At 36.7% G+C, this 18717-nt stretch overlaps 1 protein-coding gene across 1 annotated transcript in view; it reads right to left on the reverse strand.

Moving 5' to 3' along the window:
• Positions 1 to 303: 303 nt before the first annotated feature.
• LOC122813623 (vitellogenin-like) overlaps positions 304 to 18717 on the reverse strand; it is a 487128-nt gene continuing 468714 nt past the window's right edge. The window contains exons 33-34 of the mRNA XM_044086038.1: positions 15052 to 15213; positions 304 to 535 (exon numbers count right to left, since the gene is read on the reverse strand). Coding sequence (XP_043941973.1) covers positions 411 to 535; positions 15052 to 15213 — 287 coding nt within the window. The 3' untranslated portion in view covers positions 304 to 410. The remainder of the gene's footprint in view (positions 536 to 15051; positions 15214 to 18717) is intronic.

Below are 18717 nucleotides of genomic sequence, written 5' to 3' on the forward strand. Positions count from 1 at the left end.
TGAGTAATTTTATCTTTAACAGCAATAAAGGCCTACACCCATTAAAATATTTCAGTTATAGTTTAGTACATATGTTAACAATCATTGAATGCTTATTGCTGGATATTTGTATTAGAAAATACGACACATAGTATAATTATTATTTTCAGATTTTATTGTAGAATGCATGTTAGAAAAGATGGATATTCAGAAGGCAGCATTTTCAAAGATAGTTATAAGTTACAAACATAACAATAAAATTTATATTACCTTGTTGAAAATAAATTATTTCAATAAAATGGAGTACATAAGCAACAGTGAAGCCTTGTTTTCTTTTTTCTTTTACCTAAAATACAATTGATCTTTATTTAAGACGTCCTAATGATTGCCAGACAAGGATTACACAGGTGGATCTTGGTGTCGGCTGAATGTTACGCCAAAGTTTCACATTGTGGAACATTGCATGAACATGCTGTGTGGGTTGTAACTATGTCTTTCAAGTCTTGCACTTTTGGTTCAAAATTGTTCTGAATTTCAAACCAGTTCATACCTGAATCTGCAAACAAAATGAAGTTATTTCATTACAAATGATAAAGTCCAGAAGTGAAACAAATATTTACTACTGTTAAATAACCCAAACATTCAATGTATGTATTTCAGTAAAGCGTATGTCATTAAGGTTCTTCCCTGAATGTAGGTTTTCATACTTACACGGTCTATATAGAAACTCCACTTGGTCTGTCAGATAGCGGTTAGAGCCTGACATATGTTGCACCATTATAAGTATATTGTCTGAGCATGTTTGGCAAAGTCATGAGGTTCAGCTTTGGAAACCATTTGCCAATTTAGAAAGTGACAGTTTACAGGTAATGACAATTCTACACTGAGATGAACTACAACATGCACTTAAAAATAAAAAAAAAATGAAATTAGAAACTGGAAATGCATGCTCTCATCTAACTAATTTAAGCCTATTTCATTAAAAATATATCTTTTGGTAATGCTGGCCTGACACTAGCCTTCATGCAGATGTGAACTGGTTACAAAGGCCAAGCACTCACTGTGGTAGTTGTGACAAAATGACACAAAGGGAGGAACTATAAAAATGCCAGGTAAATAGCTGACATTTATGTTTCTTGTAAATGCTGATGTGCTTTTATAACTGTGCATTGGCCACATTTATCTTATATAATAATTAGCTGAAGGCCATAAATTCAGGAAGCTGGAATGTTCTGATGGTATCACTGTGGTGAGTCCTTTCAATCAGATGCTGGGACCCATTCAGTTTTATTTATTTATTTTTTCTGTTTTTTCTCTGATCATCAGACCCTCTCTCTCCATCAGCTGGACCACTTGTTCCCCATTACTGGAGTGAGAGCTTCCTATGAAGGTTCATCGATGAGTCATTTGTCCTCAGTGGTTTGAGTTACCTCTGCACCTATTTCCTCATGTCCAAGGAATGAGAAAGCAAAGGACCTTTAATAATGCATGTCATACCTCATTATAATGTGATCAATTAGCCCTGATGTCCCAGTTTAGAAAAGCATCTCTGTCTGATGCTCTAATCTGCACCAGGGATTTGGCTGCAGAGAGTGTGCCCTCCTCTCCTCCCCCACATTGGCCTCAACAAGTACCCAAGCTGCTAAAAAGTCCGGTCACCTGAGTCATAGGTCTTTATTCTGCTACACAAATAGAGAATGAAAGAACATACTTACAGACTTGTGAGGGAATGAACAGACATATGCAATAGGACAAGACAGACTTACCTACATCTTCTCTACTTAGGCTTGAATGTCTGTATTGTGGCTTAATCTTCTCTGTAATGTCAGGTTGGTCGAACAAACTAACTGACTGACTTCCCTAACTGTATCTGAAGTATATTTTAATAATACCAAAATGCTGTAATGCTTTGCATGCCTTCTGAGCCTTGGTTCTCAGGCCTTGTCTTGTTTGTTTTACAGTCTTTCAGGGGCCTAGCTATCCTGCCCTTGAGAAAGATAACAGAAAAAGAACAGTCTGTAGCCTTCCCTTGGGAACTGTTATCTCTCATGCTTGACCAGCAAGGTTATTCTTTCCTTCTGATTAACTGTACTTTACCTTTCAGTCTGCATAATGCCTAATAACTATTTTAAAATAGAAGTCCCTAATGTAACATATTTCTTTACTTGTTTTCTAATACTTCTATGGTGTGATCATAAAGTTATCAGTGTGTTGAGAAACTATATAAGCTACTATATTTTTTACATTAGACACTTTTCCACTCAGTGTTAACTGGTACCTTTGTCACTTTTACTACTGATTGGTCATTAAATCACTGATCATTAAAGGCTGATCTTTCAAATTTGAATTTGATTGGTGTGAGTTTTTCACAATAAATGTTGAAGTGTTAATTTGCTGAACATGGTAAAACCATGTATGCAGTGAACCACACCCTAAATATGAAAAAAAGGTTCAACTGATAGGAATTTAGTTAATAGATACTGACTTTATACACCTATCAACTCAGGTAATCCAGGTCATAGTCAGAGCGTTATCTCTCTGTGCCACTAAATCCAAATTTTTCACATTCCTTCATTTTCATTGTTCCAGGACATGGAGTTACAAGTCATAGATCTTAAAACTTCCACTACTTAGACACATATATATATATTTGCTCACTCATTCTCACTGTTCATAGACATGCAGTTACAAGTCATATAGGTTAAAACTTCCCCTACTAAGATATACATATATATATATATATATATATATATATATATATATATATTTGCACAATCGTTTTTGCTATTCCAGGACGTGTACAGTGGATATAAAAAGTGTACACACCCCTGTTAAAATGCCAGGTTTTTGTGATATTAAAAAATGAGACCACAATAAATCATTTCAAAACTCTCCCCACCTTTAATGTGACTCTATATCTTGTACAATTTGATTGAAAAACAAACAAATCTGTTAGGGGAAAAAATATAAAAAACAAATGTACAATAAGTTGGTTGCATAAGTGTGCACACCCTTAAACTAATACTTTGTTGAAACACCTTTTGATTTAATTACAGCGTTCAGTCTTCTTGGGTAGGAGTCTATCAGCATGGCACATCTTGACTTAGCAATATTTGCCTACTCTTCCTTGCAAAAGTGCTCCAAATCTGTCAGACTGCGAGGGCATCTCTTGTGCACAGCCCTGTTCAGGTCACCCCACAGATTTTCTATTGGATTTAGGTCTAGGCTCTGGCTGGGCCATTCCAAAACTTTAATTTTCTTCTGGTGAAGCCATTCTTTTGTTGATTTGGATGTATTCTTGGGGTCATTGTTGTGTTGAAAGGTGAAATTCCTCTTCATCTTCAGCTTTCTAGCAGATGCCTGAAGGTTTTGGGCTAAAAGTGACTGGTATTTGGAGCTGTTCATAATTACCTCCACCTTAACTAAGGCCCCAGTTCCAGCTGAAGAAAAGCAACCCCAAAGCATGATACTGCCACCACCATGCTTCACCGTGGGTATGGTGTTCTTTTGGTGATGCGAAGTGCTGTTTTTGCGCCATACGTACCTTTTGGAATTGTGGCCATAAAGTTCAACCTTGGTCTCAGACCATAACACATTTTCCCACATGCTTTTGGGAGACTTGATGTATTGTTTTCTGTTATATAAATGTGAGAAGGGTACAAAAATATAAATGTGGGAAATAGGAAATACACCCCCGGGGATCACTTCTGTCGCTCTGCTCGACAGGGGCACAGGAAAATAACTTTCTTGGGTGGCATAAGCTACATATATAAAGTTATATAAATGTGAGAAGGGTACAAAAATATAAATGTGGGAAATAGGAAATACACCCCCGGGGATCTGTTATATAAATTTTTTTGTACCCTTCTCCTGACTGATACCTTTCAACAATGAGATCCCTTTGATGCTTTGTAAGCACTCTGAGAAACAAAACTACTTACTTTCTCACCCACTAACAAGACTCTTCCCCCCACCTTCTCTATTACATCCTCCAATGGAATCACTATATCACCAGAAGCTCACACAAAGCTATTAGGTGTTACCATTGATAACTCCCTTAAATTTGACACCCATTTCAATCTTGCCATCAAAACCGTCAATAAAAAGCTTGGCTCTCTCTATAAAGTAAAACACTTTCTCACTCCTCACGCTAAAATTACAATTGCCAGCACACACCTACTATCAACTCTTTTCTATGCCTCCCCCCTCTTTACAAACCTAAACAAGACAACCCTTAACAAACTTGCTTCCTGTTACAATCACATAGCTAGATTTGCCACAAATTCCACCTTTAGAACGCACCACTGCACTAACTTGAAGCAACTAGGGTGGTTAGAGTTTTCCAGCCAACTCCATTTCAACCAACTCAAAATGGCTCACCAGATACTGTATCACCCAGAGAAAACACCAGCTCTGAAAAACATCATTCACCCCTATATTAACCTGCAATCTTTACGCTCCTCCAATAAGATCTTAGCTCAAACTACCAAAGCCAATAATTCTGCTGGGGATTCTCTATTCTCAAACTTTGTAGGTAAAATGTGGAACTCCCTACCGACCATGCTCACCTCAGAACCCTCACTCCTACAATTCAAAAAAAAGCTTAAACCCCATCTCAATACTCTCTGGCAATGTCCCTGTTCCAAACCTGATTAACCACTATCATTTACCCTTCTCTTACCTCACTATCCTTAACCGCTTTTTAACAAGGCACCTCGCCTTTGTAACTGACCTATGTTTTTTTTTATTTGCTGCTGCTGTTTTTTTTCCCAAGATGTGATGTATCTTTATATTGTATTTAGAACTCAACTATCTTCCTTTTTTTGCATTAACAATGTTCATATGTCTGTTATGTACTTGGAGCTTTTCTCCCCGGGCCTCTGCTGAAAATGGACATGTATCCAGTCGGACTCTCCTGGTTAACAAATGTAAAATAAAAAAAAAAATAAAAATAAATAAATAAATTGTTTTGCAAATTTTAGCTGGGCCTGGATGTTTTTCTGTGTAAGAAAAGGTTTCTGTCTTGCAACCCTACCCCATAGTCCAGACATATGGCGAATACAGGAGATTGTTGTAACATGTAGTACACAACCAGTACTTGCCAGAAATTCCTGCAGCTCCTTCAGTATTACTGTAGGTCTCTTGGCAGCCTCCCTGACCAGTTTTATCTTGTCTTTTTATCAATTTTGGAGGGACGTCCAGTTTTTTGCAACATCACTGTTGTCCCATATTTTCTCCACTTTTTGATGACCGTCTTCACTGAGTTCCATGGTATATCCAATGCTGTGGAAATTTTTTTGTACCCTTCTCCTGACTGATACCTTTCAACAATGAGATCCCTTTGATGCTTTGTAAGCACTCTGAGAACCATGACTTTTTCTATAACAGGCAACTGAGTAAATGTCAGGAAAATCCTGCTATGACAGCTGAACTTTATTTGGGGTTAATCAGAGTCTCTTTAATTGATGGCAGATGTGTACCCAAGGAGACCGAATGCTATAATTAAATCAAAAGGTGCTTCAACAAAGTATTAGTTTATGGGTATGCACACTTATGCAACCAGCTTATTGTACTTTTTAAATTTTTTATACTTTTCCCCTAACAGATTTGTTTGTATTTCAATTGAATTGTACAGGTTATAGATCACAATAAAAGTGGGAAATTTTTTGAAAGGATTTATTGTGGTCTAATTTTTTATATAACAAAAAACATGGCATTTTAACGGGGGTGTGTACACTTTTTATAGTCACTTTACTTACAAGATACATATATAATTGCACATTCATTCTTGGTGTTCGAGGACATGCACTTACAATAGACATGTATAATTGCACAATCATTCTCGCTGTTCCAGGAATACATATATATATATATATATATATATATATATATATATATATTTATATATATATATATATATATATATCTATAGCTTATGCCACCCAAGAAAGTTATTTTCCTGTGCCCCTGTCGAGCAGAGCGATAGAAGTGATCCCCGGGGGTGTATTTCCTATTTCCCATCCACTCATCAAGCTTTTTCTTGAAGAGGGCTAATGAGGAACTTTGCTTGACATAGATGGGTAGCTTGTTCCGAAGTATGGGAAGTCTCTTGGACAGGAATCCATCCTTCCAGCATGTCCTGTTTATTGTGGTGACAAGGTTTAGGTCCTTAGAGTATGTAGCTTGGGGGATTGGTATTTCTTTAGATGCAGCATGTCCAATGGCTCTGGGTTTGACATAGCTTTATATGTTAGGCAGAGATCACCTCGGAGTAGGCGATATGCTACGGAGTAAAGCTGGAGTTTTTTGAGACGGTCAGTGTAGGACATATGTTTGACGCCACTAATCCTCTTTTTGAGGTACTTCTGTGGCCTTTCCAGCTGCTGCAGATGTCTTGCGAGGTACATTCCAAAAGGGGCATTGTACTCTATAATGGGTCTAATGAGTGTTGAGTGTAAGGGAACAATGACCTCCTTTTTCCTGGATGAGAACCCTTTTGTGATGAGGTGTGCCATGTAGAAGGATTTCCTGACTACTGTGGCGATGTGATTATCAAAGGAGAGACTACTGTCTACAGGAGTCCCAAGGTCTCTTATCACACATTCAGAGTTAAGTAGACTGCCGCTTATGTGGTAGTTCATGGGTACAGAGTTTTTACCAAAGGGGATGACAATGCATTTTTTGGCATTGAGCTTGAGGCCATGGCTCTGACACCAGGCATCTGTCTCAGTGAGGCCCTATATATATATATATATATATATATATATATATATATATATATATATATATATATATATATATATAATTGCATATTCATTCTCACTGTTCCAGGACATGCAGTTACAAGTCACAGAGTTTAAAACTTGCACTACCTAGACACATGTATATTTGATCATATTCAAAGGATACGAAGAGTGGAGGACATTTTCACATATGTAAATATCATGTGACACCTGAACCAGATATCAGAGGCTGTCATAAGTTAGGATTTGGTCAGAAGAATGACAATCGTGGTGTCACTGGCTCAACAGGTGGTACACTCACTTTCAGTGCTGGAAGATTAAAATGCTATGTGTTCTAGTCCCTCACCAGGGGCATGGATTAATTTTCCAGTACTAATACTGTAGTGCGTCATGAGAGGTTACACTCTAGAGACAATAAACTGAGACCACATCTTCTTAAGTTGGTGGTAGCTCAGATGGATGTAAAGAATCCTACAGCACTCATCAAAAAGAGTAGGGGGACTGTATTTAATACAAAAATATCAAAATTTTTTACAAACAAACAAAAAAGATGAATATATCTATTTACAAATTTACATAAATAGTCTCTAGACTTAAACATCAAAGCATTGCTATGCACTTTTAAATTTTCATCTCTTTATTCCCCCACCCATTCATCCAAATCCATATTTCACTTTCCCTTCCCCTTCTTCACTTGCATTCATTCCATTTTTATTATATAACAATTCATTGTAATCTTTCATTCACATTTTTTAAATTGATGTAAATTCTTATCCAGTCTATCACCTTTTTGTACAAGTTTTCACAATAATCATATAAATGATCTCTTTAGTTAATTTACTGAGAGAATATCCTTTCCATAATTACTTGTGTCTTTCCCGAAATATTGTGTTCGTTTACATTCTAGAAATACACAAGATGTTTGTTATCTCTTCTTGTCCACAGATGTTATACCTCATTTCTCTGTATTGTTTATACTTCCTGTTTGCATTTACAGGAAGCTTATCCAGTACTAATTTCCATATTAAGTCTTCATACTCCTTCTCTTTTACAAATCTTTTTCCAGTTGTTATTAATTTCTATTTGTTCTCAGACAGTGCCATAGATCAGTCCAGTAAAATGTATTTATTATATTTCCATACCAGTGGCTTCTGGATTTTTCATTTACTGGTGTTATGATCCTCTATTATATTATTATCTTATGATATGCACATTACTCACCACCTCCTCTCTTTCTTTGTAACTGTTTACTAATAATCAGGATGTATGTTGTGCTTGTAGAAAAACATGATAAATTAACTCTAAGCCTTCATTATATCTTTACCTGAGATAACTGTAAATACTGTTTCAAATAGCACGGTCTCAGCTTGTGAATTCTTTAATTATTATCAGTGTTCTTTTTTCAACTTGTTATATCTTGCCCAATATTTGTACTCTGTACATATAAGTACACACTGTATGAACTGTAGTTGTGAATGTTTTATTTAGTTAATATATTGTTTTTATGTACCAGGCTTTGTAATAACTTTGTTATTTAACTGTAACCATATTATGTCAATATGAAGCTTTTCTTCCCATGCCTCAGCTGAAAATGGGATATTATCCCAGTCAGACTTTCGTGGTAAACAACTGTAAAATAAATAAATAACTAAATAAACAACACTTGGCAGCTTAATGATTCTTCCTACAAATTAATTTTCCCTAAAATTAATGAATGTATCAGATACAACTTTTAGCAAGTTAGATTATAAGTTTTCCAAGTAATGCAAAACCACCCTTAAATCTCCACTGTTGCTTTCCCACCTCTTCTCAACCAAATCTCACTGGTAAGGCCTTGATCTCTTTCATTATGATAAATACCCCCAACTGTCACTTTTCCTCATATCATTTACTTTTTCCCCTCACTTAACTTCAACCATACTTTTCTCAAAACATCATTCAAAACTTTCATAACTACCTCAACCCACACATTATTCCTAGCTCGTATGAGAATATCACTTGCATCTGTAATGGAAGTTTTTATCTCCTCTCTAAATTCAAAACATGATTCAATCAACTCTAGCTCCACACTCTATTTTACTGTTTTTATTACTAGTCCAAATATGAATGAGATCATGAAGCATACCTACTTTCCTCCTTTTACTAGATTTCTCTTTTTCCCTAACCCCCCATTTACCAATGGAATTAGCCAGGAATTCTTGTATACTGAGTTTAAGAACGTAAATAGTATATTAGACACACATGTACCTCCATTACTGCCCATAGTTCTTTGTGGGGCAAATTATCATATGCTTTCATGATGTAACAAGTTATTAATTTCCTCTCTGTTTTCCTTCTTTTGATTTCTTCCATAATTTATTTTGAGTATCAGCATTTCTCTGCTATGTCTGCCTTTCAACTCATAAACTCCTTCAGCTACTAATTATTTATTACTTTATCAAAGCATTCTTGAAAAATGGTCATTATATCCTTATAATCTATGTTAGACAGGATGACAGATCTTCAATTCATATAAATGGCTGTATGGAGGCTGAGGGACCTATTAGAAATAAGCCCAAAATAAAGTTTAAAAACAAACCACACTGGTAGAATCTTAACCTTAACAGGGTATATAACAAAAGAGAAAAAGTCATGGTTAAAATCAGGAAGAGTAACTCCCATATTGATAGGAGCTCTCTGATTAAGCCAAATAGGAAACTAAGAGGGCAAATTAAGTCAAATAAGATCAATTATGAGGTCAAAATAAACTCACAGGCTAAGCACAACCACAAGGCCTTCTACTACTATGTCCAAAACCTCAAAGGCAGCACAAATCATTTTGCTGAACTGGCGGTCAATGATGTCACCTTCACTGAGATAGCAAATTTGCTGGCTGACAAATTCAGCTGAAACTTCACAGCCACCTCTTCCTTGCATCCCCCATGAAATACGTACTAGCATAAGTCCCCTAACTGTTAACAAGGAGCAGGGCTTGATGGCACTCACTAAGGCTAAAGACACAGCTCATTGAGCCCCGACAATATTTTGGGATGCCTCCTAAATAGCTTGAAACAGGACCACTTGAGTCGCTTTTCAACTGCAGCCTCAAAATAAGCTTTGTACCATTAAAATGGAGGATTGCAATGGTTATCTCACTTCACAAGGGTGGACCATCAACTGACTTAGGAAACTACAGACCTCTTAGTCTGACAGGTCTAATATGCAAAGCCATGGAATGAATTATCATGAAAATGATCAACAAAGACATAAGCAACCCAGTTTAACTTTGTTAAGGAAAGGTCACACCTATTAAACCTGGTGGACTTCTTTGAGAGGGTCAACAAGGCAATAGATGAAGGGAAAATGGTGTATGACACTTACCTGGACGTGTTCAGTACAGTACTCCACTTGAGTATAGCTAACAAACTCACCAAACTGGGCATAAACCCCACTATGTAACTCACCAAATTGTCAGCTGGCTCACAGACAGGCCACAGAAAGTCAAGACTGATGATACCACCTCAACTAAGAGATTGGTCACCATTGGGGTACCTCAGGGTTCTGTTCTGGGACCGGTCCTATTTGGCATCTACTTCTTGGAGGTAAAGGCTAATGTTAAGGGCCTTTGGCTGACCAGGTTTTCAGATAACTGCAAACTGGGAGGTATCATAGATTCCCCCTTGACATGAACATCTTCCAAGAAGGTCTAACACAGGCAAATAACTGGTGACAATATCATGGATTAAAACTCAATGCCAAGAAATACATTATTGTGCCTTTTGGGAAAACTGCCACTCAGGTTAATTACTCCAATAAGGATACCTCTGAGAGTTGACTAGTAGTCAGGGATCTGGGAACATATGTAGACAGTAATTTAGCCTTTGACAAACATGTGGCCAAAGTAGTAAGAAAATCATTCTTTGTTGCCCAACTTATAACTAAGAGCATGGTATGCAGGTCCAAGGAAGTCATATTGCTACTTTATTCAGACTGTATGCAACAGATAGAATGCCCATAAAAGTTGCCTTACCAGGAGAACTCAGGGTATAAACACATTGTCCTATACAGATCACCTTAAAGCCGTATCTCTATACACTTGTCTCTGACATGTTACTGAGAGGCAATATATGCCTGGCATTCAAGGCATCCTTGGACCCAGCTCTGATAGACCTTTTGCACATACGTAAACTGAACAGCATCAGAACCACAAGATTCAAGGATTTAAATTTTGCTTGTGACATAAATGACATCTTGGTGAGACACATATTTGTTTCATAGGATCCCCATGCTCTGAAACAAGGTCCCCATCCATGTGAAGCAGAGTACATCCCTATCCCTATTTAAGTGTAAGCATGACCAATGGAAGGGAAATCTGATCCCATGTCTCTGAAAGACAGAGGCAGATATTAATCCCCAAGCTAACGTACCCCCCCCCACATAACCTCTAAAAACTAACTAACATAGCCCCTCCTAATAAATGCCCATTATACATAGGTCCGCAACTGGGTTGGATTTCATGGCTAGGCTTATAAAGGCCCTGGTGGTTGTTAGCCTAGTATATACCTATGAACCTATGATTATTTTACAATGTTTTGTCTATAATGACTTTGTTATCTGATATGTATCTCCTTATGTTTTATCCACTTCACCAACCAAAACTTGTAAAAAATCAGTGTTTTTGTTTTGAAACTTCCACATCCCTATAAAACCATATTCTAGTCCATCTTTCCCAGGTATTTATTTTCATTTTGGTAGCCAGGGAGGTAACTTGGTCTGAAGACCCTTTTCAGCCATGACCTAGGCTGCAATGCATTAAGACATAATAATACAGTACAGTTGATGGAAAATAATGAATATTTCTTTAGCAGGTAGAAAAACTGAAGAATACTAAGAATGCTCTAGAATACTCTATTGCACATTTTAATCAAGGACATATATCTGTATACCAGAAACTTAAGTAAGTGATGTGCAATAACCTATGGCACATTTCAAACATCGCAGTATATTAGAGAACTATATACAAGAGTGCAAATGAACAGAAGCAAGCAAGGCACATTTTTTTAAAGAACTCAACAGTTTCAGTTGTTGGCTACAGTGATAGTAGTGAGCAAGAAGTAACTGTACCTATTGTAGAGGAAGCAGGTACACGTTGCTTCCTTTGTCAGGTGTTCTTTGAGTTTAGATTTAAAACATTTAATTTGTGGTTGTTTGTTGGACATCTGATGGCAGGTGGCTCCAGACTGTGGGCCTCAGATGTGAAAAGGCTCTTTCTCCTACTTATGTTTTGAAATGAGGTCTGTATACAGGGTACCATCCTGGCTAACAGCTTAAGAGTGTTTCTGAATTGTTACCTAGATTTCAAGGTAGACAGTCACCAAGGGTAATAATTTTAATGCTGAACAGAAGGGTGACTCTTCAGTTAGTTGGAAGCAGCTTAATAGGTTCATAGATTAGTACTAAGCTAACTTCCCTTGTGAGCCATTTTAAGCTTAGCCAATTATCCCTTGGGAGACTCAAACCCTGCGCCTTGTGTTTGTAAGGCAAACACCTTAACTATTAGGCCACCCTGCCAATCCCCCTTAAAATAAACTTGGTGCTGAGTTCTGAGATCAGCAAGAAGGACACACTTGAGTATGTTAATTGTAGCCTGAAGAGCATCTGTGTTTGCACTTCAGTGGAAGGTAAACATGGGTGGACTGTGTTCTAGTTTGTGTATTAAGACATTTTGTGCAAAAGCTTGCCTTGATGTAGTAGAGTGCATGTTTGTTAATCTGAAGCATAGCTTTAATTGAGTTAATGATTACCTCACAATTTTGTTTGTGTGTTGTCCAGAACAATGTGATTCAGGTACTGAATCCACTTTATTCTTTCTTATTGCTCTGCCTATCTCTGTCACTATAATTTCTTTTAGTAAGCGTTCCTCTGAGTAACCTATTTTCCGACTGAGTCATTCTACATTGAGCGGCATGTTGTCAATCACACAGCATTAAATATCCATATCAGCAACAGTGTGAAATAAAATGAGAACACTGAAGTATGAATGGGAAGGCAAAAGGCTGAATCATTAGCCTACTCCAAAAGTGGCAGGAAACCCCCAACACATGGCATGAAACCACCCCAATAACGTGCTGTGAAAATACCAATCGCATATTTTAAGTTGCTAAATAAATAAATAATATACGTAAGTAAATAAGAAAACCGGGTACTCTAAAGAAATACATAAATACACTGGAAATACAGTTTTGATCATAATAACAAACTGGAAGGCAAAGAGACTGCAACTAAAGTAAAAAAAAAAAAAAAAACTTCCTGCAGTACTGCTACTTGCAGCCAATGTTCAGCAGCACTATGCCAATATAGGACAAGGAAGCATCTCCTGTACTTCAACCATAATGCTGTTGACATTGAATGGTTCAGCTTTATGTTTTCCTTTTCATACAGTGATTCAGACAGTCACCAATATGGACATCTGACTCTGTCTACAGAGTGATAATGTGTTGCTCAAAATAAGGTGATTCTGTCCTAAGTTACACAGCCATTCCTGTGCTTCTATAGTTATCCTTCTAACACTCCACTCTTTCTTCACCTCACTTCTCCTAGGAACATTTCACTCATATTTTTGTACATATTTTAGAATATAGTTCTGCTTTCTATATCGTTCCTTCATTTTCCTCCTCTGTTACAATTCCTTCATTGTATTTAACCTGCTTAGCTAAGTATGATTCACGTCTTCCTTATTCCTTTAAATTAAATATTTTTGCCTTTTTATAGTATCATAGTAAAATACTAGGCTATTGACCCTAGGAGTCTTCTTAAGCTTAGACATTCTTCCCAATAAAATTTGAAGGGTATTAGTTCCTAAGGGTTGTGTGGGGGTATATATACTTGGGGATAGATGGCCAACTGTTTAAAAGCTTCCTCTGTCTAATAGAGACATAAGTGCCAGACCACAGGTTGTTTGTGGCTTCCCACTGACCCAAGTTTCACTTGAATAAGTGCAGGGATGAACTTTGCATCACATTGGTGAAAAGCCTGTTCCAGAGAAAGGTGAGCATGTAAAATACATATCTGTCCCTCCAGCATGTCCTACTTATGTTGCAGGCAAGATTTAGGTCCCTGGATTTAGTGTTCTTGATGCTATTTCTTTATGGATGTGCAACAAGTCCATTAGGGCTGGATCGGAAAATTCTTTGTATGCCACACATAGGTTGCCTCTCAGCAGCCTGTAGGAGACCAAATATAAGGGCGAGGCTTTGAGGGTGTCTACATAGTACTTGTTTTTCACACTGTGTATTCTTTTTGTGATGAATCTCTGAGGACACCCTGGTTGTGCATATACTTGGCCAGGTACATACTGAAGGAGTCATTGTACTCCATGATTGGTCTTACGAGAGCAGAGTACAACAGTACAGTGACATGTTTAGACCTAGATGCCATATACCTGCTGCCTTCTCCTGCAGCTTGCCTTCATTTCCACCCACAAGAAAAGAGTAGGAAAACTTCCACTGTGCCTTGACCAAATTTAAGTATGAATACCACTTCATGTCTCCCCTAAAATGAGATGGTTGTTCTAGTGAGACTAACCTGGTTAACAAAGAATGAATTACATACATACATACATACATAAACAGATAAATGTGCATGATTATTTCAAAGAGGAAAAAAGGTGCACATGTAAGTTGAAGGCTAAAGCTGGTGTGGCTAATGCCTCCTGCTGCCATCCTAACTATTCTTCTACAAATAAGTATTTTCTGATTGCTTTGAATGCATATTGAGACCCTGTCTCTGACGTAAGCCAGGAAATCTCATGTATACTTTGTTTTAGGGAAAAAGCACTTGTATACAGTGTGTAGTCTAAGAAAAATATCCAATTGAACAACTGTTAATAAATAAAAATAAAATATATTAAATTAAAACATACTTACAGACAAAATTATTATAATCAGAAACCTCTTTGTAGTTCCATGATAAATAACTGCAATGCAACTTACTTACTGTAGAGTCACAGACTAATCACTATTTGCTAAGCCACTTATGAAGCAAATTCTCACGATTCCTTCAAAATATGTTAACACACTCTTTTTTTTATAAAAAACTCCATTTTAACACAGGCTGATATATTGTGGAAATGGTTAAAGTGTTTTATAGCACTTTTAAAAGTATGCTGATTAGTTATACATTAGTTAATGCAACAAAAACAGGCAAGTGTGGGTGACAACGTATATGCACTAGTGGCTCCTAACTGTGCTTTGTGAATATGAGCATATTTACTCTGCATATTCTTAGTTTAAGTCCATGGGACATCATTCTTAAGACTCTTACTGAAAATAATATTCTCATGAAAACTTACCAGCTGGGACACAATGGAACCCCACTACAACTGTAGCATTTTTAAGTGGTGAACATCCTGGCAAACAACGTAGGACAGGATCAACAGAGTAACATTTGGATTCCTCTCCATAAAGTCGAATTTGTTTTTCTAGTTTCAAAAACTCATGCTTCATTTTACAAGCTGCAAAAAAATTAATTAAATTATTTATTATTTTGCTATTTTTAACATTTCTGGTACATTCGAACAGTTTCTAAAATTTTTTTACATGGTATATTGCAAGCGTGCCATACATTTTTTAAAGTAGAACAGTGTATTATGAAATCTGTGGTAATATCAGTGATGTCAGGAGGAAGGGCATTGCAAGTTCTTCTAAGATGAGTTGTATTGCACTTAATACTGAAGAAAACTGTCATTGTTCCAGACAAGTTGGCTACATTCACAATGTTGAAGGGAGAATCTGAAGCAGAAGCAAAAGTAGTCTTTTAAAAATGAAAGTTTTTGTTTTTTGATGTGGGCAAAGCTTCTATGCTTCTTATTCAGGGACATGTGCCCCTGTACCACTAGTTAATATAATCAAGTTTGAGGTCACTGCATTGATTGGTAAGACACACAAGTCTGTAAGTACCAGTGAAACTTTGGTAGATTGCATTAAGTTAAATATATAGTCAACAGCAATTTCTCCATGCTGAAAGGCACAACACCCTCTATTATTTGGCAATAGTATTCCATCTTCTAACGCATACCAGAATCCTAGGAAACTCAGGAGATTAACTAAATGAAACAGGTAAAGATGTGTATGGCTGCGTATCAAGGAGACCAGAACATAGGTCACATTGGATGCATTATTTAATGAATAACACCATGGGTATATTTTACAGTCATTAAAATGATTATTTATCAGTTAAAACAGAAATAGCATGAATGTGTAACACAGTAAAGAGCACCAGTGTTTGAATGTGAGAAACAAATTGAGAAATCACTGATATATATATATATATATATATATATATATATATATATATATATATATATATATATATATTTATTTTCTGAGTACTGATAATGTTGAAGAGAGGTACCTAATTCTGAGAAAATATATGATAATCTTATTATGGACATACATGAAGTACAGGATCTTGATATGTGAGAATAACTGAAAATAACTGAATATTTAATAATAACCATATACTTGTAACATAATGAATATGCAGAGATATGAAGGTAAGAAAAGAGGCATAGAAAAGTATAATGGGTTTTGGCAACTTTTCAGATTTAAATAATGTTTTTTGGTAATTAAACCATTGAAAAACAAACAAAAATACAGGGCTAGGGATTTGAAAAAAAAAAAAAAACAGACCAAAAAAAAAAAGTGCCATTATAAGCGCAGCTGACAAAAAGGACTGTTTCTGTAATCTTCATTATCAGCTAATTTGCATGTTTCTGAAACACCCATATCTATCGTGTGTGCAAATCAGAACTTTCCAGCGCTAGTCACAGTTGAAGGCACATGCGCAGACATGTACATGCACACCCCCCCACCCACACACACACACATTCACACTCACGCACTCGTGCAAAAAAAACTTAATAGATTTATATTGTTAGTAGGTCCTAAATAAGCTTAAAATCAAGTAGCATTATCACCAAGTACTATTGAGAGATTGAGTGCCTGCACAATGAGGATTTTCCTCACATATTATAGGTTAAAACTTGTATTCATACACCAAGTCATCCAGAATGGATATCAAGGCTGCTAGGGATGTAATCTGCTTGATGGATAACGGGACACTGTTTCACAAACGGAGAATATATCAGTTAGGTACTTGATGAACCAGCTGGCATTGTTAATTTGGAGGTACAGATCTCTGTAACAGGTGCTTCCTTTATGACTTCTATTTAGTTGAAGGAGTTCAAATTCTGAGGGTTATTCAGAGTGTAAAAAGCTAAACAGAGATCACCCCTCAGAAACCTTTTTGAAACTGAACAGTGGGATAACGTTCTAGTCTATCAAAGTAGCTAAAGGTCCTAAGACCCAACAGCCACTTAGTGAGAAAATGTTAAGTTCTTTTGAGTTAGTTAGGCACTTAGCATGGTATGCACCAAAGGGGGCAGTCTATTCAATGATGGGTATATAAGGGAAGAATAAAATGAGACTATAACTTCTTAGGATCTTAGATAACATGAAGGATAAGTTGCAAAAGGATCAAAATAGAACAGATCGGATGTGGTGGTCAAAGAAAAGTTTGTTATCAACATAAGTACCCAAGTCCCTAAGGACTGTAGCAGAAACAGGTGGAGTGCTATATGCATGGCATGCAGTGTTTATGCAAGATTTACTAAAAGACACTATGCTGCATTTCTTGGCACTGACCGTATAAATGTACATAATTAACACACCTAACATACTTTTTGTTTAGCCCTTACAAGAGAATTTGATTATCAGAATGGGAATTGATCACTGTCCCCATATACAGTCCAACCTTGAAAGTCATTACCTTTTGATGTCAGAAAAGTATGCAAAAGAGGACAGTGCTCACACCAAGCACAGTGGTGTTTGACATTAAATGTAATTGTTTGCAACGTAGATGGGTATATAGGCCAGATAAAAAGTGTAGTTACAAAATGCATACAAGAACTTTTTTCTGATATTCGACATAGAAGCTCCCTTAGCAGTGTGACACTGCATGCTTCCACATATCATGCCAGCAGCATCAATGATTTTGTTTCTGTTGTCCTTGCTAGTAATAAATTACCTAGAGGGGGTGATTTGGTTAGTGCTTTAAATATGCTGGAGGCTAAAATGACTATTAAATATAGGACCCAGGTACCTTATAGTATGAATAATGAAATGGAATGGAAGTATTCGATTTAATTATGCTTTGTATAGTACATCTCTTTAAACATCCATCCACCCACAACTTCTTTGTCCCATTTTTGCACATGGGGTTGGGGTGTCACTTCAGCAGTGAAAAGTATCTAGAGCCAAGGTTTACACCACCAGGTGGCTAGTCCTGCTGCAGATATCTCTAAATATATTGATGCATGATTTAATGAATTAATTGGTGGAGCTATATGTAAGGGTGTATTGTGTTATATCTGATTCCACTAGAAGCCTTTTTGCCAAGATGCCAGGGATAAAATAAATTGTTATTTTCCTTCTGCTTTTGTTTTTGTTATTTAGTGTGTGGTTTTATTACCTTGTGAGTTAAGGTGTGGAGTGGTAATGTAACAGAGGGACTCAAGGATGGATACAGTTTTAAAGAGGATCTGTATTTATGGAAGAAAACAACAAACAACTGATTGAGTGATAGTTTGACAGCCAATGTGAAAAGAGAGAGCATCTCTCCCCCATTCTACATGTTAGAGCATCGTTAGATGATACTGAAGCACCGGCATAATATATGCTGGTGAACCCTAAGAGAGAGAGAGAGAGAGAGAGAGAGTGTGTTTATGGTAATCAGATAAGTCTCAGGGAACCCAAACCTGTTAAATACCTCTAACAAGGTAGTGGCATGTTTTCCAGGCTTAAGCACCATATTAATATGCCTCCCTGACAAAGTGGGCATATGATCCTTATTACCTTCAACAACTTCCTTTCACATCAAGAGAAAGAGAGAAAAAACGGTAGACATTATGGCAACCATCACGGTGGTAGCTTTATGATTCTTCAGTGTCTTAATCACC

Source organism: Protopterus annectens, chromosome 10.part0 (assembly GCF_019279795.1).
Source record: "Protopterus annectens isolate FY-2018-M chromosome 10.part0, PAN1.0, whole genome shotgun sequence".
NCBI classification, from domain to species: Eukaryota; Metazoa; Chordata; order Ceratodontiformes; family Protopteridae; genus Protopterus; species Protopterus annectens.